Here is a 25,631-nt window from a genome sequence, read left to right on the forward strand (position 1 = left end):
TAAATATGCTCACCAGACTGCAGTGCAACCTGCAAGGGCTTCTAACTCTTATTATCTTCTATTCTGGAAGGTTTTCTGAAAGCAGCATGGCATGATCATAAAACATACTGTTTTCTGCTTGTTTGTTTTTAATATTTTATATATTTATTTGACTGCACCATGTGGGATGTGATCTCTTAGGTCCCTGTACCAGGGATTGAACCCATGTGCCCTGCTTCGAAGTGCAGAGTCTTAAACACTGGACTGCCAGGGAAATCCCAAACATACCACGTTTTGATGGCTTATTGACTGGACTTCCTGGAAACTCAAGACATTTGATTTCTTCTGTTAACCATTTGGCTGAAGCAATGAGTTTGCTGTGAATTGCTAGGATAGACAATGCATAACTTACCTATAAAGTTTAATGTACATCTTATTTGTGTCAGTCAGCTGTGACAGTCATGGTATTTTGTGGTAATTAAGAAAAACTGACTGTTGCTATTTGAAGGCTGTGGAAACTGCAGAATTCAAGACAGGCTGGAAGCCTGAATCAGCAGGAAATAAGGTAGCCCCAGGCTCTTCCTGGAAAGAAGCGGGACATCCAATAACAAATCTTTACAGGAAGAGTCTGAAAGGACATGGCCCTGTTGCCTCCACCATTGTAAGCAATTCTAACTGTTTCTTCATCTTACAGCCATTTGCTCAGGAATCGAGGTCCTAAGCAAGAATGTCCCTTTAGCTGAGGCTGCATCACGTGCCTACCCTTGTGGCCAGAGAGCAAAGAGAGGGAGAGGCTGACTTTTTTTTTTTTTGGTAGACTACAGATATTGAAAGTTTCTTCTCCTGAATTGAAAAGAAAGTAACTTTATAGATAGATACAGATTAAAAAAAAAACTGCAAGCATTTATAATTTTCACAAAACAAAAACAGCTAGATAGTAATCTTGACAATTTATTTTTAAAAGTAAGAGTTTTTCTGGGACATCATATTGAAGCAGGAGAATCTCAGCCCTGTAACATATTATCTTGTTTATCTTGGAAAAGATAAAAGACATTTCTAATTTCTAATGTGTAAATTTACAGTAATATCTGCTGAATAGGATTAGGCTGAGATACTGAGATATTATTTACAATGCCTAAAAGATCATGACAAAGTACATTATTTGTTGTCTCTGAGTCATATCTGACTCTTTCTGTGACCGCATGGACTGTAGCCCTTCAGGATCCTCTGTCCTTGGGATTTCCCAGGAAAGAATACTGGAGTGGGTTTCCACTTCCTTCTTGAAGGAACTTCCCAATCCAGAGATTGAACTCGCATCTCCTGAATTGCAGGCAGATTCTTCTACTGCTAAGCTACCCTGGAAGCTCCAGATGTACATTGCATGCATTCAATTTTTAATTATCTTTTTCTGCTTAGTCAACTTATGATTTGATTGATATGGCTTATGGCTCAGCTGGTAAAGAATCTGCTTGCAATGTAGGAGACTTAGGTTTGATCCCTGGGTTGGGAAAATCCCCTGGAGAAAGAAAAGGCTACCGACACCAGTATTCTGGCCCGGACTGTAAAGTCCATGGGGTCACAAAGAGTTGGACACGACTGAGTGACTTGCACTTTCACTTTGTGATTTTTTTTTTAAGTTAATATTATTTGGGGCTTATAATGAGTCTGTTCATCAGTCTGAAATTTTGAAATAACTAATATAGTTTGATGTTATTCTCTTTAACAGACAAGCTAGCCTCAATGAAGCAGCTGAGAAGTATTATGATCTGGCAGCCAGACTGCGGCCTAATGTAAGTACCTTCCTAATGAGAAGCATTACTCAAAGAGACAGACTCACAATATGTGAGAGTTATAGACATAGAAGCCTTGTGATACTGGGGTATTTTCTTTCTGATCTCTTATTTTGAATACATGCTAAGTGGCTGATTTAACCATAAAATCTGCTAGTCTCAAGTTTCTTTCTGTTTCCAGAGGTACACATTTCGCTGTTTACTAGCCTATGTAAAGCACTGTATATTTTTATCATTTGAATACAGGTTTTAGCACTATTAAATATTCTGCGTTTAGATGACTATTAACATAAGTTCTTTGAAAGTATTTTTGCTGTGATGTTACATACCTCTGGATTTCCTAACCTCTCACTGATTCTTGCATGTGGTCAAACCTCAAGCTGTGTTCACTTCAGTTCAGTCGCTCAGTCTCAGTCGTGTCCAACTCTTTGCGACCTCATGGTCTGCAGCACACCAGGCCTCCCTGTCCATCATCAGCTCCCAGAGCTACTCAAATTCATGTCCATTGAGTTGGTGATGCCATTCAACCATCTCATCCTCTGTCGTATCCTTCTCCTCCCGCCTTCAATCTCCTAGCATCAGGGTCTTTTCCAATCAATCAGCTCTTTGCGTAAGGTGGCCAAAGTACTGGAGTTTCAGCTTCAACATCAGTCCTTCCAGTGAACACCCAGGACTGATTTCCTTTAGGATGGACTGGCTGGATCTCCTTGCAGTCCAAGGGACTCTCAAGAGTCTTCTCCAACACCACAGTTCAAAAGCATCAATTCTTCAGTGCTCAGCTTTCTTTATAATCCAGCTCTCACTTCCATACATGGCTACTGGAAAAACCACAGCTTTGATTAGACAGACCTTTGTTGGCAAAGTGATGTCTTTGCTTTTTGATATGCTGTCTAGGTTGGTCATAGCTTTTCTTCCAAGGAGCAAGTGTCTTTTAATTTTATGGCTGCAGTCACCGTCTGCAGTGATTTTGGAGTCCTGTAAAATAAAGTCTGCCACTGTTTCCCCATCTGTTTGTTATGAAGTGATGGGACCAGATGCCATGATCTTAGTTTTCTGAATGTTGAGTTTTAAGCCAACTTTTTCACTCTCCGCTTTCACATTCATCAAGAGGCTCTTTAGTTTTTCCTCACTTTCTGCCATAAGGGTGGTGTCCTCTGAATGTCTAAGATTATTAATATTTTTCCCAGCAATCTTGATTCCAGCTTGTGCTTCATCCAGCCCAGCATTTCTCATCATGTACTCTACATATAAGTTAAATAAGCAGGGTGACAATATACAGCCTTGATGTGCCATGTCCCTATTCCACAGTCCTCATTTCAAATAACTGTTCTTTTCAACTTTATCAAGTATTTTTTAAATTAGAATTTCTCCCTGAGTAGTCACACTTCCGTAAAGTAAGATGGATGGAAATTAGATCATTACTATTGAAATAGAGTAACCATTTATGAGAGCATAAGAACTGGTTTTGTATTGATCTTCTGAGCACTTTTTGTTCGCAGTACATCACTGAATGCCGTTGCTTTTATTCCCATCCACACTGCTCTGCATCACTCTCCAACACTAAAACCTCCACTCTGCTCTCTGGATCTCTACCATCTATTGAGAAATGTAATTTTCAAGAAGTAATGATAGTGCACGTGTGATGTGATTGATGTGACTACAAGTAATGGAATCATTTCTTTACAGTAACTCATCCACTGGACAAACATCTATAGAGTGCCTGCTTTGTGATAGAATACAGAGATTTTACACTCTAAAAAACCAGACAGTGCAGCAGAGAACACTGAACATAATAAATTAATTAAAATACAGTATGGAACAAGAGAAGGATTAATGCTTCCTGAAAGCAGCGCACACAGGAAGTAGCTTTTTTTCAGGAGACTCAGCTGCATGTAACCTTAGCTCTTGAATCGAAATGTCCCCAGTGTCATTAAGTGTAAGGTGATTTAAGAATCAGTAAGCTGTTTGCAACAGAAGAAAATAATTTAATAGTTGTAACAACAAGTAGCACTGAAACATATTAAACACTTGCTATGTGTCAAGCACCAAGTTAAGTACATCATGTGAATTCTCTCATTCATCTCTCGCAACAACCCACAGATACTTCTGTGATCCTTGTTCTGCTGAAGTTCAGAGAAATGAATAACTCACCCATTATCACAGCTAGTAAGTGGAATCACATTGTAGCCCAGGCTGCTGTGTGTTTAAGAACAAAGCTTGATGGAAAAAAATGCAATTGTGTCTTAGAAAATGCACCAGAAGTCTAGAAAAACAAAAAAAAAATAATGGTCTCCTCATTTATTTATTAAATATTTAGAGAGCACCTGTTAAGTGCCAGACACTAGATACACAGCAGTGAACACTGAAAAGAGTCTGTGCTTCTTAGGGGTTTATAGTCTACAGGTGAGGAGACAGAGCAGAAGCAGATAAATAAAGTATATAATATGTCTGACAGCAGTAAGTGCTTTGAAGAAAAACGGAGCAGGAAAAGGGAATTGGGAGTTGCCAGGGGACATACATATGCAGGAGGCACAGTTTTGTATATGCCCAAGTTGAGCATCTTGGTGTAACATTGCTAAGAAAAGGATTGGACTTAAGACCTTAAACTTATTACTATAAGTGCACTGAAGACAGGAATCAGGATTTTTTTTACTTCCTTCTTTCTTTTCTTTGATTAATAGAATTGATTGATAGAATCAATAATAGAATGATATAATACTCTTTTTTGTAATATAAATTTATTTATTTTATTTGGAGGTTAATTACTTTACAATATTGTATTGGTTTTGCCATACATCAACATGAATCCACCACAGGTATACACGTGTTCCCCATCCTGAACCCCCCTCCCTCCTCCCTCCCTGTACCACCCCTTTGGGTCGTCTCAGTGCACCAGCCCCAAGCTCTCAATATACACACTAAATGATAGTATGTTCCACCTTCATTCATCCAGTAGCAGTCCCTTGACTGTCACTTTTATTTTTGTTAAGTGGTTGGGTGTTTTCAGCACGTTGTACTGGGTTAGTGAGAAAAGGGCTATCTGAACTCTCTGACCATACCTCAAAAATGAAAAAGACAATGGGGCACCACATGATTTAAACCTGACTTATGAGATTATTTATTTTAAATGACTGGCCAAATCATAAAATCAATATTTAACTCAAAGTCACATTTGTGAAATCCCAGACAGTTTCTTCATAAACATGCTACAAATTGCTTTTGAAAAAAATGCATTTATTCAAATGATATTTCCCTTATCTGGTAACAATAAATTAAGTAGTTTATAGACTTGGATAGGATATGAAGTTTATATTTAGCAATAGTAAATGATGTTACAGTTTATGGATAAACATATGTGATCTTTCTCTAATCTATTGTACAAGTTGTATTTGGTTTCCTGTACATAATCGAGTAAGATGCCACTAAGACAAGACTGATAAAATACAGACCTTGACAATAATACAGGTTTCTATTCTGAAATGAAGACACCGATGTAAACAACTGCCCCATGCCTTGAATTATTAACATTTAGCATGTGATCTAAATTAAAACATCCATCTGACATCTATCTTGCTCATAGCTGTTTATTCCTTTTGCCGTAGAAACGTTCTTTGTTCAGTTCAGTTCAGTCGCTCAGTCATGTCCGACTCTCTGCAACCCCATGAATCGCAGCACACCAGGCCTCCCTGTGGTCCTAGTGTGATTAGATTGTACTTAATAAATTTCAGTTACCTGTTTATACAAGAACTTGGTAAACAGACCTCAACTCTTATTTCCTATTTAAGTGCTTTCACTGTCTCTTCTATTTTCCTTGTCTATATGGTAATCTAATCTTACTCTCACTTTTCATAAAGCATTTTTTTCTGTTTAGTTTCATCTACAACAATCTGTAGCTGTATGTGGGGAACTCTGTGAATTTTCTAAGAGTGTTTGTATCAGATCATAACTATGCAAAGTAACATTTTTAATTATAATCCTCATGTACTACCCACTTGTTATAAGAAGATTGTTCATTATCTGCGGGGTGGATTTCCTTCTTAGTAAATACCTATTCCATTTCTTCATGATGTTCCATGCTGAATTGTTTTATGTTTTCTCTTCTACAAAAGACTTATTTTTCTATACAACTTGCTTTAAAATTATTGATTGACTTTCAGGAGTATTAATACTCAAAAAATTCCAGTGATCCAAATGCTAAAATAATGAGTGAGTGAGTGAGTGAAGTCACTCAGTCGTGTCCAATTCTTTGCGACCCCATGGACTGTAGGAACCTACCATGCTCCTCTGTCCATGGGATTTTTCCAGGCAAGAGTACTGAGGAAGTCTAAATTAGCAGGTACCTATAATTTTAAATGTTAGGTTCTGATATTATTTTTTCATCAGGGCTATTTAATACATAGGCATTTACTGAACTAAAGAAATACATCTATTACAAAATTGATACCTAATTTTTATTTTGTTGGGAGTGACTGCTCTAAAATCGAACTTATTATATGAAAACATGTTTTCATAGTGGGAAAACTACCAACATTGGCCTTTTAGGTTTTTCCACTTTTAGTTTTTCATTTTTATAGATAAAATTGATCTTTCGGTAGAGAGTACTTTAAAAAGACAATGCTTTTCTGTCTTCTCTCCCACTTACACACATCAAAAACTGCTGACTCTTAAGGACCAGAGGGAACATTAAAATGAAACTGTTTTGTTCCTCCTGTGGGAAGTAAGCCAAATTCTGCATTAATTTATGGGTTTTAAAATTTTCTTTAAAATATGAATAATGGGGAATTTGTGTAGTACAAAGTCACCCAGTTCTGTTTGGCTTTTAGTCAATTCCAGAGTTGAAGAGAGTAATTTCTAATGATGAGGAATTATGTTTATATATATATTTTGTATTTTTATGCATGTAGTTGTTTTTGGTCTGAATTCATTCAACTTAATTTTTAAATTAAGTTCCGACATTGTGTAAAACCCTATGCCAAGTGCAGTAGAGTTTCCAAGTTGTGAAAAGTTAACCCTGACTTTGAGAAATGTACTATCTAATGTGGGCGGAGAGTGAGGGAGGGAAGGCATGGACTCAAATCCTTATAGTTCATGGCAGTAAATGATGCTACATAATAAGGGTTCTGTGAGTTGTGGAAGCTAGGTGCTAGAAAAGTGTACAGAAGCAAAAAGTTACTTTCAGTTGGACTGGTCCTAGAAGACATTGAGTCAGAGTTGACAAACTGAAGAATCTTGAAATGATTGGACATGTATAGGTTAAGTTTTTAAGAGAATGAACAGAAAAGGAGGAAACCTGGCAGGTAGAAGCATATGTATTAACAAGGACATAGTTTCAGAAACCATGCTGCTGCTGCTGCTGAGTCACTTCAGTCATGTCTGACTCTGCGCGACCCCATAGATGGCAGCCCACCAGGCTCCTCCGTCCCTGGGATTCTCCAGGCAAGAACACTGGAGTGGGTTGCCATTGCCTTCTCCGCCAGTGACTGCTACCTTTTCTAAATTCATGGTGTTCACTGTTTGCTGTGCACAATAGCAAGTAAGGCACCATTTTATATTATTGCATTTACTGTTCTTCAAATGATCATTTAACTTTCCACTGGACAATAAGCTTTATCTTCACAAATAATACTCTGTAACTTCTTGGGAATTACCTGGTCTGTGTCTGAAACAGTATCTTATATGGGATAGAAAAAAACTTTTTAACTGCTAATTTTATCATTATAGGATACCACAGTTGTGAAGAGCTCCTTTCCTCTCTCCTGAGCTGTGCATTCCATTTCTTCCCTAGCTTGGTCAAATGGTCAGGTGACAGCATCTACACTAACAACACTAGCAGGTTTTTAAAATATTGTAATTTCTTAATCATTATCACTTCTCCTTAATTTTGCTATCCAAACATAAATAAAAGACAAACACTTCAATCACTCCTTTAAAAACATCATTACCATTTTCATCTGTATCCCAGTCAGATCTATAATAGAGAATTTAAGGCTATCTCAATTGAAATACAACACTTAGGACCCTGAAGTCTGACAGCAAACCAATTAGAGAGAGTAACAATAGTCCTCCTTACAGTAATCCTTTGCAATCTTAAGATTTATTAATATGCAGAATTCCACACATATCCATATTCAAGTGTTCCAGAAAACCTTTAAAAGGTGTATAAATAACAAGTGATCATTAGAGAATTCACTGTTCTGGAATTATCCATCCTATTGTAGCCCTCCAGGAAGTGTGGATCATACAGAATTAAGTTTGCTCTCACTTACAGACAAAAAACCAAACTGAGTACTCTTTTGAAAAAGATCAACCCAAACCAAGGGGGACTGTAGGGTGAGTAAGTTAACCATCACTGATTTTTAAATATTCTGAAATTTTAAATCCTTTTAATGTTAAGACATTTAACATTAATATTATTTTTCTAGATATCCAGCTTGTCTAAAAATAACGGCTACCAATTTCTTATACAGAGCTTTAAGTTTTACTTAAGAACATTACCTCAGAACTCTAAAAACAGATTCTTTTCCAGCTCTACCGTTTAGTAGCTGCATTTCTTTGAACAAATTAAAATTACGTAAACCTCTCCATATTTGCTTCCTCACTACTCCAGAAAATATGAATAACATCGTCTGCCCACATATTTCACATATTGTTACCTCAAATGAGGCATCATACAAAGGCACTCAGTAAATATTATATCTAAAAACCACTAAATCTTTTAGCTACAGAATAAGTAAAACCTTTACTGAAAGAACTGGTGAGATTATACTAATAGATAGTATGCTACCCTGACTTTTTGACTTTAAATACAGACAGGTAACAGATTTTCATTATGTTTGCAAAAAGTAGGCAACTAACTCTGTTCTACCTAGAAGGGTCATAATTTTTTAGAAATATCTGAAACCATATTTGAATTTATAAGTATTCCTGAAGACATTTTTTTCTTTTTTTAATTTATTTTTTAATTGAAGGATAATTGCTTTATAGAATTTTGTTTTCTGTCAAACATCAACATGAATCAGCCATAGGTATACATATTTTCCCTCCCTCTTGGACCTCCCTCCCATCTCCCTCCCCATCCCACCCCTCTAGATTGTTATAGAGCCCCTGTTTGAATTTCCTGAGACATACAGCAAATTCCCGTTGGCTGTCTATTTCACATACAGTAACCTAAGTTTCCATGGCACTCTCTCCGTACATCTCACCCTCTCCTCTCCTCTCCTCATGTCCATAAGTCTGTTTTCTATGCCTGTTTCTCCATTGCTGCCCTGCAAATAAATTCTTCGGTACCATCTTTCTAGATTCTGCACATATGTTAACAATATTTCTCTTTCTCTTTCTGACTTACTTCACTCAGTGTAATAGGCTCTAGGTTCATCCACCTCATTAGAATTGACTCAAAAGTGTTCCTTTTTATGGCTGAGTAATAGCCCATTGTGTATGCATACCACAACTTCTTTATGCATTCATCTGTCAAAGGAGATCTAGGTTGCTTTGATGTTCTAGCTATTGTAAATAGTGCTGCAATGAACAATTGGATACATGTGTCTTTTATAGTTTTGGTTTCCTCAGGGTATATGCCTAGGAGTGGGACTGCTGGGTCATATGGTGGTTTTATTTCTAGTGTTTTAAGGAATCTCAATATCATCTTCCATTCCCACCAACAGTGCAAGAGGGTTCCCTTTTCTCTACACCTTCGCCAGCATTTATTCTTTGTAGACTTTTTGATGATGGCCATTCTGACGAGTGTGAGGTAGTATCTCATTGTAGTTTTGATTTGCATTTCTCCAATAATGAGAGATGTTGAGCATCTTTTCATGTGTTTTTCAGCCATCTGTATGTCTTCTTTTTTTTTTTTTTAATTTTTTTATTTTTTTTTAAATTTTAAAATCTTTAATTCTTACATGCATGTATGTCTTCTTTGGAGAAAAGTCTGTTTAGGTCTTTTTCCCACTTTTTGATTGGGTTGTTTGTTTTTCTGGTATTGACCTGTATGAGCTACTTGTATATTTTGGAAATTAATCCTTTGTCAGTCATTTCATTTGCTATTATTTTCTCCCATTCTGAGGGTTGTCTTTTCACCTTGCTTACAGTTTCCTTTGCTGTGCAAAAGCTTTTAAGTTAGGTCCCATTTGTTTACTTATGTTTTTATTTCCATTACTCTAGGAGGTGGGTCATAGAGGATCTTGCTTTACGTCATCGAGTGTTCTGCCTATGTTTTCCTTTAAGAGTTTTATAGTTTCTGGTCTTACATTTAGGTCTTTAATCCATTTTGAGTTTACCTTTGTGTATGGTGTTAGGGAGTGTTCCAATTTCATTCTTTTACATGTAGCTGTCCAGTTTTCCCAGCATGATTTATTGAAGAGGCTGTCTTTGCCCCGTTATATGTTCTTGCCTCCTCTGCCAAAAATAAGGTACCCATTGGTGCATGGGTTTATTTCTGGGCTTTCTACCTTGTTCCATTGGTCTATATATCTGTTTTTGTGCCAGTACCATACTGTCTTGATGACTGCAGCTTTGTAGTATAATCTGAAGTCAGGAAGGTTGATTCCTCCAGCTGCATCCTTCTTTTGCAAGACTGCTTTGGCTGTTTGGGGTCTTTTCTGTTTCCATATGAATTGTGAAATTTTTTGTTCTAGTTCTGTGAAAAATACCATTGGTAATTTGATAGGGATCACATTGAATTTGTAGACTGCATTTGGTCATACATACTTTCAGAGTATTGATTCTTTCTACCCAGGAACATGGAACATCTCTCCATCTGTTTATGTTATGAAGACAACATTTTTAAAGAACATGTCATTTTGATGCTCCTGAAAAAATGAAACAGAATGCTAACAAATTAAAAAAGCACTTCAAAACAGTGCTTGGCACACAGGAAAAATATGTCTTGCTAATATTATTGTTACTATTATTACTGTTCACTATAATTAACATTATCATCATTATTGCTGACAATAATCTTAATGATACACGATTTTTAAAAGCCTCTATTCAATATGCTGTTTCAAGTTTTTATCATCAAGAACTCACTCACCTATTTTCTATAGTCTAAAGGAAATTTATGTCAGCATTTTTATTATCACTTTCCATGAGCAGTGTTTTATATATACTTCTCATGATAGAAATGCTCATAAGAAGTATGAGTTCACATTAGCAACCTCCACCTGGAATACTTCTCTTAAGGAAATTCTCTTTTGAGTTCTGTAAGCCAACCGTACATAATAATAACATAACTAGGTCACTTTCTGAAAAAATATCACTGTAAATAAAAACTTGTCCTCTCCATTTAGAATCAGAGTTCAAACCAAACTAACGCAGAAGTGTTTCCACATGTAGCATATCAGTAATATTTCCAGAGTCAGCATTTTTTCCTATGTAAAAGTATCTGCATATTTAAGAAAAAAACCTTGGAGACGGGAAGGAAGCCATTTCAAATGAAATGGTAGATCTAGGAGGAAGAGAAGTAAGTGAAAAGAAATAAGGCTGAAGAAGTCAGTAGAAGTGAGATCATAGCAATCATGTAGGAAATAATGAACATTTTGAACTTTTCCCTGAATGAATGGACAGTCAGTCATTTAAGTAATTAATTTGGGATAACATAATTAGACTTTTCATCTTATAATACATAGTTGGCTGGAGAGTAGAAAAAGAAGGCTTAGAAACATGGGAGGAAAGAACACCAAGGGAGAAAATACCGTAACAGTCTAGAAAAACCATGACCGCTTGCAATAAGAAAGCAGCAGTAGGATGAGAGACATGGCTGCTTTGTAGGAGATAACACTGACAGGACCTGGTGACTGACTGGATATCAGACTAAGGATGCAGTCACCCAAATTTCTGGCTTTATCCAAGCTAGGAGAGTGGAAACAGTCATTGATTCCTGAGTAGAGAAAATGAAGATATGAGGGCAAGAGAGAATACAGCTGCAGACATGTAGATCTTGAAGAGTCTATGGTATCCGAGTGGAGCTGCCTAGTAACTGGGTGGAAGTGTGAGGCTGAAGCCGAGAGGCAAGTCTCATGTGGAAAAATGAAAGTCATCAACATACAGATGATAAAGAATGTCCTAAAACTGATACAAGCTTAAAAAGAAAAGAATACATTGAAAGAGGGAAAGGGTTCTCATTCAGAGAGGGAGAAGAGACAGCAAACGAGTTTGAGATGAAAGAGTTAAGAGATACTCTGAATAACTGTCACAGAAGCCAAGAAAAGGCAGTATTCAATAAATGTTAAGCACATTGGAAAAGACTCTGATTGAAGGCAGGAGAAGGGGACTTCAGAGGATGAGATGGTTGGATGGCATCACCAACTCGATGGGCATGAGTTTGAGCAAGCTCCAGGAGTTGGTGATGGAAGCCTGGCATGCTGCAGTCCATGGGGTCACAAACAGTCGAACATGACTGAGCAACTGAACTGAACTAAGGTGAGATAGTAGAAGTTTAGCAAGATAAGAAAGAATCAGAATTAAGAGAAAGGGGAAAAAAAAAGATTAAAAGACAAAACAGAGTTAATCAGCAGGAAGGAGAGAAAGAGATTCAAAGCACTCTGGAGAATCAAGCTGAGACATAATGATGGGCATCTCATCCACTGAAACAGAAGGAAAAGAAAGAACAAATGATACCGAAGAGATAACTGATAAGTCAAGTAACAGAAATTTAAGGGATCTCCTTTTTATGGCTTCTGTTTTCTCACGAAGTAGGAAAACCATCTGTAGAGAATACTTTGTTTCTTAAGTTTAAAGAAAGAAAGTAAAAATGTTTAAAATAGCCTGTATGGGGAATGAAGAAATTGCTCTGCAGACCTGACAACTCCTGCAGGGACTCCTGCAGAGACTGTGAAGCCCTAGTACACTCACCAGGGCAGTCTGTGATTTTTCTCCATGAGTACTCAACAAACACCTTTTGTATGAGCCACAGAGACAAAATGACCCAAAATTTAGGTTTTACCAGATGCATATGATAGTATTGACACCCTTCTCTATCAAATGCTTCCTATATAAGCAAGCAGAAATCCATTGTCCATCACTTCAAAATGCTAGCTAGAATTTTCAATTTCAGAAAGCATAAGCTTTGCCAAAGGAACAATAAGCAACTATGGTTAATATTGCCAGTGGTGGCAGGGCAGAGAGGAAGAGTAGGAGAAGATAGAACTGAAAAATAATATAAAACCAAGTGAAAGGCATTAAATACCTTACTGAGAATGAGGAGTTTATATTCCAGAATTGTGTTAAGTAGGATGACATAATGAAAATGATCACATTTATCTGATATGATGAAGAATGTGAGTTGCACTGGGAAAGTAGAGATACAGCTTTGAGAAAACCAAATAAAAGGTCCTTTGAATAGGATAGGCACAGACATAATAGATCCTAAAGTACAGAAACACTGTGGAATGGGAAAGAACATTCAGAGAAAGCAAGTAGATTATTTAATAGGATATAAGTAGGAAAATTGACTCAACGAGCATTCCAAATTTTTGAACTTCGGTAACTTGGGTTAAAAAAAAAAAAACAACAGAAATAGGACAGAAGAGTTATTTCAAGAAGGAAGTGTTAAGTTTCGACCAAGCAGATTTCAAGTGAGAGGTGGGATGTTCTGATTTTCTGTGGGATGTTCTGATCAACTGCTTGGTGGGAAGACCACCATTAGGCATAGAGATGTGGGAGTCATTTGCAGAAATGAGATAGTACCAAAGAGGAGGATAAGGTCACTGAGGAAGAGAAAGATACCACCATACATATCAACTTTGGAGAACAGTCTCCACTACTGCCAAACAATAAAGGAAAACAAGGACTGAGAAAGTCCTTTGATTTCAGGGGAAAAGATGACATTGGTTACATTCATGAGTTCAGTGACATGAGCAGAAGTTTTTTAATGTGAAGAAAATGGAGACTTGGGAGCAGAGCATTTAGATTTAATCTGTAAATAAGTGTGGAGGTAAATGAAGAGGCAATACCAAAGAAATATTAAGTGTGTGCTTATTAAATGTTAAAAATATGTTTTCAAGGGAATATGCATGTGTGAAAGTGTTTATTTTTTAATATATATTTGTTTTAATTGGAGGCTAATTACTTTACAATATTGTATTGGTTTTGCCATACATTGACATGAATCTGCCACAGGTGTACGTGTGTTTCCCATCCTGAACCCTCCTCCCACCTCCCTCCCCATTTGAGATTTTAAATGTGTCCAAGCAGAGGGGAGAGCAAAGAAAGTATTGAAGATCCTAAAGGAATATTTCCTCCCCAGAGACTGAAGAAGAAAAAGTAGACTATACAAGGGGGGAAACATTAGAAATAGAGGGAGCTTCAGTTCAGTTCAGTTTAGTTCAGTCGCTCAGTTGTGTCTGACTCTTTGCGACCCCATGAATCGCAGCATGCCAGGCCTCCTTGTCCATCACCAACTCCCGGAGTTCACTCGATCTCATGTCCATCAAGTCAGTGATGCCATCCAGCCATCTCATCCTCTGTCGTCCCCTTCTCCTCCTGCCCAATCCATCCCAGCATCAGAGTCTCTTCCAATGAGTCAACTCTTCGCATGAGTGGCCAAAGTACTGGAGTTTCAGCTTTAGCATCAGTCCTTCCAATGAACACCCAGGACTGATCTCCTTTAGGATGGACTGGTTGGATCTCCTTGCAGTCCAAGGGACTCTCAAGAGTCTTCTCCAACTTAGGTATTAAGTTTTGACTTACTCTCTGTTGATCCTGTGGCAAAAGGGATAGAATATGAAGTCAGAGGCCTGTGGGAAGCTGGATATTCTGGGCCATGCAGTAGATAACATTTGATATAGGCTTATACTATTTATACATAATAATAAAAAAAAAAAGCCAGTAGAGACGCTGACATTAAGCCCTTTGTCATTTTGTGATAATTCTAAATAAAGTTCTGAAATCACTGGTAGATTACTTCTAGCTTTGATTCAGTTCTCTGACTTTTACAATAATTGTTTTATTCATCCTTTATATTTCCAATATGTGTAATATTTTATAAATTTTTTCTAATGTGCATTCACTATATATGATTTAAAGGGGAATGTGTTCCAAGGATTGGACTGTCCAATAGAAAATTACGTATATCCATTATACCTTTCCTGGGCACTTAGAACATAAATTATTTCAGAGTGTTTCTATAAAATCAAAGTGATGTTATCCATTTGGGCTCTTTAGCAATGATTATAAGTCAAAAGATCAAATGAGAAATGAGATTCAAAGAAATGAGCCTACTGTAAGAGAGTGGAACTGTGTTTTGAGCTAGTACATAGATTCTGCAGTCTGTTACTTTCAGTTTGGACTACGTTTTAATGGTAAATATGGTAGTGGGGTAGGGAAGGGAGAGATGGCCAAGCAGTAGAAATAACCATGGAGACTAGAATCTGGGGAAGAAAGGTTAAAAATTAACTCTCATGGAAGAATTACTGTCTGGTAGAAGAGACAGAAGATATTCTGAGTTATAGTTGTTTTCTGGTGGAAAGATATTCCTCAACCCTAATTAGAACAAGAGACCATGAAATTAAGTTAAGCAGGACAGAAGGACAGATTCAGATTTGACCATATAGGGGATTTTGGTGGGGGAAAATTACTGAGATTGCCATCTCCTTAGGGAAAAAAAAATGACAGAGTTAATAATAATGTGTCTGGGAAGCAGTTAAACCACATTTCTGCTTGTAAATAGAGGAAAAACCATATGGCCTTTTCCAAAACTTTCCACAAGGTTCTGTGATGTGGGAAAATCACATACCATGTGTCTCTTGACTTTTAGGCATTAATAATATATGGATCCTAGAATCAGCAGTTTGAGTTTATGAGTAAAATGTGTTTTAATATTGCAAATGTATTTCCCACTCTGACTAGTCATTTCAGTTACAAATATATCTATATATTTTATAAACAGAAATGGAGTAAGTTAACGGACTTCTCTGATGGTCCGGTGGTTAAGACTGTACTTCCATTGCAGACGGCTTGGGTTCCATCCCTCATCAGGGAGCTAAGATCCCACATGCTGCTCAGAGTGGCCAAAATTTTTTTTTTTAATAAAAAAGATTTTTAAAATGAAGTAAGTTGACAAACCCAGAATAAATACATTTCCATCAAGAGAGAAATTGCCATTAGTTTCCCAAACCCTACACTTTACATGGTTTTCTTAAAAGGGCCCAGAGATATCACTGAAATAAAAACAGTGGTTATTCACACATACCCATTTAAATCAACAGATCTAAATTCTACCTCAGTTCATGAATAGGCTTAATCCGATTGATGTTATGTACATTTATGCACAGAGCCAGAGAAATCAAATTTCTAATTCTTCATGTCTAATTTTAGCAAGATAAATGCCCTCTATCCTGAGAGCTTCAGTGATGCCAGGATCAGTTTTAGTTCCACCACATCCCTATCTGTCTTCAAACCTCTTTCTACTGTAGATCTTTCCAAATTATTTGGATGTTGCTTTTCTTCTAACAAGTTACAAAGTTGAGTTTTTGGTGCATTCATTTCTTTCTGCTTGCAATGTTGTTACTTTTTGTTATCCTTCTGTTTCGAAATGTTAGATAAACCAGAAAAAAATGATTTTCTGTTGTGGTTACTGCTTTTGTTTATCATCTTGTATAATTCTTCATGGTTGGAAGACAAGTATGCTGAGTACAATCCACTTGTTTACTAGCTATTGGTGTGGGCTAGTTGCGCCTAGAGTGGGGTCAGGTATTTGGGCTGAACTAAGCTGCATTTAAAGTTTTTCCATCCTTGGGGTATTGTTATTCATCACAATCCACATGCAATCATTTTTTTGAGCACTTTTTTGAAAATGTGTGTATGTGGTGTGTGTGTGTTTAAGATTCACAACCAGAAAAGGCTGAGGGGATGTAAGGCATGAGCAGAAACTTATGTGGCGATTGGTTCTAAAGAAAATCAGCTTGAGTACTTTGAGGTTGAAGAACATCAAAACCTTTGGGGAATTCCACTTAATTATGTTCTCTGATTCCAAGCATGTTTATTTTTACTCATATTTCTTTGTGGGGGTATCCTTTGCATGGATATATAGCTGTACGTGTTTGAACTGTGTGACCACACACTAAAATTACATTTAGTCTCTTCTCCTCCAGAGAAACTAGATTCAGGATTTGCTTTGCTTTTAACTCGGCTAAGGTAACCACGCTGGACCGTGTTCCTTCCTGGAAATATCAACTAGGGTGGACTGGTAGCTGCCACCGTCAGAAGGATGTGACCTCGCACCCCCAGTTACTACGTTCTTCATAATTTCCTTTGGTTATTTCCGCAGCTGGTCTTCCCCATGTCTTTTTTTTTTTTAATTTATTTTATTGCAGTATAGTTGATTTACAGTGTTGTATTAATTTCTGCTGTACAGAAAAATGATTCACTTATATATATATATGTATACATATATACAGACATGTACCTATATGCATTCTTTTTTATATTCTCTTCTGTTATAGTTTATCACAGGATACTGAATATAGTTCCCAGAGTGCCTTGTTGTTTATCGGTTCTATATACAGTCATTAGTTTGCATCTGCTAATCCCAAACTCCCAGTCCACCCTTTCCCTACCCACTCTCTGCCTTGGTGACCATAAGCCTGTTCTGTGCATCTGTGAGTCTGTTTCTGTTTGTAGGTAAATTCATTTGTGTCATATTTTAGATTCCACATATAAGTGATATCATATGATATTTTTCTCTCTCTGTCTGACTTACTTCACTTAGTATAATAACCACTAGATCCATCCATGTTGTTGCAAATGGAATTATTTCTTTCTTTTTATGGCTGAGTAGTATTCCACTCTATATAAATTTTCTCTCTCATTTCTATTAACCTTTCAGACATCTATATTTCTGATCCTCTGTTGGTCTTATGGGGCCATGTTTTTCTAGAGATACCCTGAAAAGTTAACAAAAAGCCATGTTTATATACAGTCCTTATCCCATTTGTCTTCTGATTTTACTGCAACCTTCCACTTCCTTTTTTGTTTGTTTCCTTATTTTCACACTACTCCTGACTCCTTGTTATCTATCTGAACTCTTGCATCTACAGATAAAATAGTATCATACTTTACCCTAAAGACAAAAGTTGGGCAGATCCTGAGAAATGAATAGACTTATGGATTAATTTCTTCTTGAAAGTCCTGTGTGTTTGCTAAAGAAAATAAGATTTTTCTGTGCTTTTGAAGATAGATAGGAAGACTTTATTCAGGACTACTGAGATCAGTGTCATGACTATGGAAGGAGGGGAGACCAATTACAGCAGAAGCAGCAAGGGGTGTTCAGTGGATGGCAAATTACTGAGACCTCAAGGGTAAGAGGATTCTTGGTAAACCAACTTAACAGAATTCTTGTGGAAGACAAGCCAGTATGATCAGATAGCGAGGATGAGGAGATTCTCACTTAATTAACTTAGCAGAATTCTTTACAGCTGGGCTAGGCAGGCCTAAGAGAAGGCCTAGAGATGAGGCCGCCTCAAAAAGAGGATTCAGAAGAGTGTCTCCTTTGGTCAAGGAGAATCTGTGTCATCCTGAATGACATTATTTTTCCCAGGCTAAGTTGTTATAATGTTAAAATTCTTGTCACTAGATAAGGTCAGAATCAAGAGTTTCCTTTATCAACTTGAAAAGAATTTGCTTCAGGATTTTGCTGACAGACCCTACAAGAGAGCTGGAAAGAATGACATCTTTAAGAAAAGGGGGGCGCGGGGGGAATGTGTATGCTACAAATTTTTTCAATCTTTTCCTTATAATCAACTGTTACTTTCTCATATACCAAGTGCCAACAAATGCCACTGTGGTGTGGTATCCAGAGTTTTATCAGTTGTCCAGAACCTGTGTTGCGATAGCAGCAAAAAAAGTAACACTATAGAGGACTAAATTTCACAGAGCTTTTATATTTGACTTACTCTCATTATTTCTGTGTGGTTTTCATCTGTTTTGTTGTTGTTGTTATGTCGCTTTATTAAATGAGATCTCTAGCGAAATAATTCGCAGGAAGGCAGCTCTAAGACACCCTGCAGCATAGTACGACACATCGCCCTCTCGAAAACTACATGGCAACTTACAGAGGGCAAATGTGCTGCCGTTAAAGATCTTGTGTCAAGAGCTTGAAATGCTCAATTCACTGAATTTGTTTTATTTTAAAAGTAACTTTTCAGCTTAGGAATGCTAAAATTTCAAGAGAGAAGTAATTTTGAAAAGATTTGTTAGGATGATTTACCAAATAATTTATATATTTATACATGTGTATATATCCACATAATATTTCCAACAGTTTATAACTAAAGAAAATAATTGCTTCAATTACATGCAGAAAGAATCAAATGTGTTTTTGAAAATGTGATATGATAGATCTCAGCAAGCTCAAGAATGTCTAGACGTAGAACATTACTGCTACAGCTTTCACACACTTTTTTTTCTCATTTTCCAGTATAAGTTACTCTATCCTTATCTACTTACCTGTATAATCATATAAAAGACAGCTGGATATTCCCCAAAGAATCTATATTTGTACTGATTTATTTCTTGGTTCTACTTGTAATATTCATTGGTTGTTAAATAGGAATCCTAATAAAAGCTACTAAAAGAAATGAATAAAAATCCTCGACACATATTTAGTTTTCCTGCAAGAAAAATTATTTTTCTTAAATATATAATCCATTTCCCACTACCATTAGAGAAAGCAATGGTGGTTTTCTCTTTTCTTAATAAAGTTCAGCTATCTTTTCCCAAAGAATGATACTGTTTGTTAACTTTTGGGGTGGGGGCTACATCCGGTCTCCATTGTTGTAACTTTTGGGGTGGGGGCTACATCGGGTCTCCGTTGTTGTAACTTTTGGGGTGGGGGCTACATCGGGTCTTCGTTGTTGTAGCTTTTGTGGTGGTGGGCTACATCAGTCTTCATTGTTGTAACTTTTGGGTTGGGGGACTACATCGGGTCTTTGTTGTTGTAACTTTTGGGGTGGGGGCTACATCGGGTCTCCGTTGTTGTAACTTTTGGGGTGGGGGACTACATCAGGTCTTTGTTGTTGTAACTTTTGGGGTGGGGGCTACACTGGTCTCCGTGGTTGTACCTTTTGTGGTGGTGGGCTACCCCGGTCTTCATTGTTGCACACGGGCTTTCTCTGGTTGCAGCGAGCTGGGCTGCTCTTCATTGTGGTGCACAGGCTTCTCATGCAGTGCAGGGCACAGGCTCCAGGTCACTCAGGCTCAGGAGTCATGTTGCATGGACTTAGTTGCTCTGCAGCATGTGAGATCTTCCAGGACCAGTGATCGAACCCATGTCCCCTGCATTGACAGAAGGATTCTTACCCACTGGACCACCCAGGATGTCCCTGTTAAATTTTTATAATCATAGCTTTCATCTTGGAGAAGGCAATGGCACCCTACTCCAGTACTCTTGCCTGGAAAATCTCATGGATGGAGGAGCCTTGTGGGCTGCCATCTATGGGGTCGCATAGAGTCGGACATGACTGAAGCGACTTAGCAGCAGCAGCAGCAGCTTTCATCTGTTTCAGCTGGCTGAACTTTTATTTATAATTACAAGTATGCTAGTTTACATAAATCTAATGACAGAAAATGAAGAGGAACTAAAAAACCTCTTGATGAGGGTAAGAAAGGAGAGTGAAAAAGCTGGCTTAAAACTCAGAATCCAAAAAGCTAAGATCACGGCATCTGATTCCATAACTTTATGGCAAATAGAAGGGGAAAAAAAGGAAGCAGTGACAGATTTTATTTTCTTGGGCTGCAAAATCAGTGCTGATGGTAACTGACTGCAGCTATGAAATTAAGAGACACTTGCTCCTTGGAATAAAAACTATGACAAACCTAGACATTGTGTTGAAAAGCAGAGACATCACTTTGCCAACAAAGGTTTGTATAGTCAAAACTATGATCTTTCCAGAAGTCATGTGCAGATGTGAGAGTTGGACCATGATGAAGGCTGAGCACCGAAGAACTGATGCTTTCAGATTGTAGTAGTGGAGAAAATTCTAGAGAGTCCCTTGGGCAGCAAGGATATCAAACCAGGCAATCCTAAAGGAAATCACCCCTGAATATTCATTGGAAGGACTGATGCTGAAGTTCTAGTACTTTGGCCACCTGATGTGAAGAGCTGACTCATTGGGAAAGACTCTGATGCTGGGGAAGTTTGAAGGCAAACGGAGAAGTGGGAGGCAGAGGATGAGATGGTTAGATAGCATCACTAACGAAATGGACATTAATTTAAGCAAAGTCCAGGAGATAATGAACGACGGAAATCTGGCATCCTGCGGCCAGTGGGGCTGCAGATAGTCAGACACAGCTTTGTGACTGACTAACAGCAGTCAGCAAATCAATGCTACTATAGTAACTATATCTTTACTATGCATTGATATCCATGATTAGATGTATTATTAAAATGATACCAGAAATTGTGGAAAACCATATTTGAAAAAATGTCATTATGAAAATAATGAAAGAACAAAGGGCTTTAAAAATGCATTTCTATATAGGTCGCTGTTCTTAACAAATCTCAAATGCATGGACAACTGTGCTTGCTTATGAATTCACTTGTCTAGAAAGAGATTTCTATGTAGCAGTTATAGTTTTTCACTTATATTTATTTACTTTTCTTCACTTTAATATCTTCTCTTTGCTATAGTATTCTTAGGCTCACGCTGAGAGCACTAGATTCCACAAGTCTTGAAGAGGGAATGATTTTGCTGCCCAGAGATTATGTACTTTGATTAGTCTTGGAAATCTTTACTGGATACATGCACATACGTGCTCAGTTTTCCTTTCATTGAGTAATATATCATTATCATTTTATTTTCCGGTATGCTGATTGACACAGTAACTTCTAGACATTTTCTTCTTGTGAGGAACTTATGTGGTGAGCAGATGATGGGTTATTCCATAAGCGCTGGAGTACCATATGATTGCTTTAAACCCATTGTTTACATTCGCATTTGTATAAACTGTGTCTCCATGCTTCGAACTTAGGAACCTTTTTCTCGCATACTTAATGAGGTAAGTAAAAGAGAGCATTCACCTAAATGTAAGTGATAATATTGAGTGGCGTAAAAGTTGGTGAACAACTATTATAGGTCTGTATTTCTGCTTGTATTATGAATTATTGCCAAACAATATCTCTATAACTTGTAGAAGAATAAACATAATGTTGAGATTAGACAAAATTTTTTTTTTAATTAGGAAGTCTCAGCCTAATAATATCTACACTAGTTAAACATTAAAAGTTCAATTCTACCCCATTTTTATTTACAGATGAGAGACAGAGTCAGGGTAAGTTTTCCAGGATCTCACAGCTAGTGGTAGAGTCAGAATACAGATCCAGCCAAGCAGAGTGCCTGTTATATGTCAGGTTCTAATATAAGTACCAGGGATATAATGAGAAGCAAGAATGTTGTGATTTCTGCTGTATCAGAGCTGTAGCTGATGCAGGCGTAGGATTTAATTGTTTCTCAGGGTTTTTTTTTATGAGTAGTTTATGTAGTTTATGAGTTTTGAAAGTTTGCTTTTTCCACAGCTTATACAATGCCTAAAAATGCATGAACTCACAATGTTGTCTTCAAGGACTATTTAGGGACTTTAAGAAACATAGCAAACAGATTACTAGTTTCATATTGCTTGAGATGTATTGGTTGTCTTGGGCTGACTTATGCAACCACAGTAAATATGCTTCTTATTTTCTCATGGAAACAATTTATTTCCTTTTCTTTAATAAGCTGAAGCAAGCAAAATGATGTTGTAAAATGTTGGTTTAGCATTTGGACAGTAGACTCTTACTTACCTGGTGGTTTCTTTGTAAAGTTTAGCTGTTAATTTGTGTTCTTTAAATGCAAGGTATGGTAGAATGATATAGATGTATCATAGCAGATCTTATTTTATCCTACTGTATGTTTATTATGGTCAAAAGATGTATTTGAGATGTATAATATGTATGTTCATATATTAAGGTTATTTTGATTTCCGGTACAACCCCATAGACTGCACCACACCAGGCTTCCCTGTCCATCATCAACTCCCAGAGCTTGCTCAAACTCATGTCCATCAAGTTGGTGATGCCATGAGTTTGAGCAAGCTCTGGGAGTTGGTGATGGAGAGGGAAGCCTGACATGCTGCAGTCCATGGAGACACAAAGAGTTGTTTGTACACGACTGAGTGACTGAACTGAATGTTTCAATACACAAGAAGCTAAAATTCTCCTACATATAAATAAAGTAATATTAACATTCTCCTTTTAAAAATTTCTGGAAAGGAAAAAAAAAAAGCTACTTGGAAATATGCTAAATTGATTGTATATTTTTAATCTTTTTAATGAAGTGTCATTAATCGAGTATTACAGCAAGAAGCTTTTATTGAGTAATTTAGAATTGATCTTATAGTCCTTAATTTATTCAGTCCTGCTGCTGCTGCTGCTAAGTCGCTTCAGTCGTGTCTGACTCTGTGCGACCCCATAGACGGCAGTCCACTAGGCTCCTCTGTCTCTGGGATTCTCCAGGCAAAAATACTGGAGTGGGTTGCCATTTTCTTCTCCATATATCTAATATGTCTAAACTGAAGTTGCTGGATATGGTGAAGATGTTTATTTGAAAGGAACCATAGGATAAAGGTATTATATGACTCAATTCCTTTTAAAACTTTAATTTTTAACTCTGACTTAATGGAAATTTATTACCTCCTCAAATATGTATGTGCTACTTAAAGTGTACTAGAACATGCTGCTGCTGCTGAGTCGCTTCAGTCGTGTCCGACTCTGTGCAACCCCATAGACGGCAGCCCACCAGGCTCCTCCATCCATGGGATTTTCCAGGCAAGAGTACTGGAGTGGGGTGCCATTGCCTTCTGCGACTAGAACATGCTGCTGCTGCTGCTAAGTCGCTTCAGTGCTAGGCTCTGGTAGTAACCAAAGTTCTGCCAGATGAGTGCTGGCAGTAGCCTCAGAACAAGTTAGAATCCTAGGGAAGGCAGGAATGATGACAAAACATGATATACACCATCAGTAAAGCTTGAAAGTTAAAGGGCAGTTAATTACTGCAAGTTTTGAATGTCTTATTTTGAACTGTTTTCATGAAATTACAGTATATAGTGCTAAATGGTCCTTGATATAGTGAAACCCCTTCAGATGTATTTTAATGTGTTTTAAAAATCAAGTTTTTATTTTTACATGTTTTTAGGATTCTATATCCATCACAGTCCATCACTTCCTCATGAATCATATTTTATGTGCCTTAATGGCAGCAAAACATTTTTAATGTTTAGGGAAAACTATATTCCACTCATATGGCATCAGTGAAAAGATACTTTTTTCATACGTTCAATATCATACTTCCAACCTGATATTTCACAAGGAAACTTTGGGTTTTGCTTTCTGGATTGTGCACAGACATGTGTAGTACATGTGATGTGATGTGACGCTCAGTCGCTCAGTCACGTCCGACTCTTTGCGACCCCAAGGACTGTAGCCTACCAGGCTCCTCCGTCCATGGGATTCTCCAGGCAAGAGTACTGGGGTGGGTTGCCATTTCCTTCTCCAGGGGATCTTCCCAACCCAGGGATTGAACCCAGGTTTCCTGAATTGTAGGCAGACGCTTTACCATCTGAGCCACCACATAGATTTTGTCTATTTCCTGGGTGCTGCTATAAATAGCATTCTTCAGTGACTTTATTGGTTTGGGAAGAGCAGTCTCTACAGTGTTCTCCCAATGGAATCATGCTGTTTTCACAGGCCCTGGCAGGCAACATGCCTTAGCAGTATAGGCTCTGTAATCAGATGGGTTGGGTGTATAACAGGGCTTCACCTCCTCTCACTCTGAGATCTTGGATATGTTGCTTACATCCCTAAGCTTCATTTGCTCACTCTGTAAATGGAGGTAATAATAACTACCTCAGAAAGTTTGTTATGGGAATTAAACAGCATGTAGAGAGCACTTAAAATACTTGTTGGTCCACAGCCAGTGCTAAATTATTTACATTGTAGGAATTTGTCTATATATTTTTCACATAGAATAATTCGTAAATAAAGAAATCAATTCCACTTGCCAGGTTACATAAACAGTGAACAGATTGGTGTTACCCATCTCAGACTCAAGCATGTTCCTTCCTCCAGGCACTTATAATCATATTCTTTCCTCTGGCTGCCATGCTTTTCCTCCAGATAGCAGCATGGCTAGCTCTGGCACTTTCTAAACTCTCTGCTCAAACGTTAATAGCAACTTGTGTCAGTAAGATTTCCCATTCTGCCCCGCAGGAAACACTGCTGTACCAGTCCCTACCTCTTTTATCCTGTCCTGTTGTACTTTTTCTCTTTGGTTTTATCAGCATATACAGTCTACATATCTTCTTACATCTTTGCATTAACTGCATCCGCTCTCCATAACATGAGCTCCGTGATGGCAAGGCCTTTGTTTTCTGTATTCGCTCTCCCCGGCACACACAGTGGTGCCTGGAATACAGTAGGTGCTCGGTCAGTATTGTGAAGGGATTCCCAGGAAGCTTCTGTCCTCTCAGTCTGTGTTGGCTTCCTGTCCTTTCCTAGTATGGACATCTTGCAGCACTGAGTGTAGTTCTCGTATTTGAAACATGTTGTGTTAAACATGTCCCTCCCCCAATAAAACTCAGCCTCTAAATGCAAGCCAACCACAACATGGGCTGCTCAGCACAAAACATGATGATCTTTTACAATGCTGGAAATAAAATCAAACACGAGACTGGCTGCCAAGAACACATTGAGAGGCTGTACTGTAGTTTACTGAAGCATCACGAGCCATGTGAGTGAGTTTTTAAAAAAGATTTTCAGGAATAATGTTGATCTTTTAACTCTCACTGAATGGAGAATATTGAAATATTTTCTTGATGCTCCTGACCTACACACAC

General features: G+C 37.6%; 1 protein-coding gene across 1 annotated transcript in view; it reads left to right on the top strand.

The window, feature by feature from the left end:
* TMTC2 (transmembrane and tetratricopeptide repeat containing 2) overlaps positions 1-25,631 on the top strand; it is a 433,234-nt gene that overhangs the window by 368,449 nt on the left and 39,154 nt on the right. Inside the window, exon 11 of the mRNA XM_005679774.3 lies at positions 1,706-1,769. Within this exon, the coding sequence (XP_005679831.1) occupies positions 1,706-1,769 (64 nt within the window). The remainder of the gene's footprint in view (positions 1-1,705; positions 1,770-25,631) is intronic.

Source organism: Capra hircus, chromosome 5, assembly GCF_001704415.2.
Source record: "Capra hircus breed San Clemente chromosome 5, ASM170441v1, whole genome shotgun sequence".
Lineage (NCBI taxonomy): Eukaryota > Metazoa > Chordata > Mammalia > Artiodactyla > Bovidae > Capra > Capra hircus.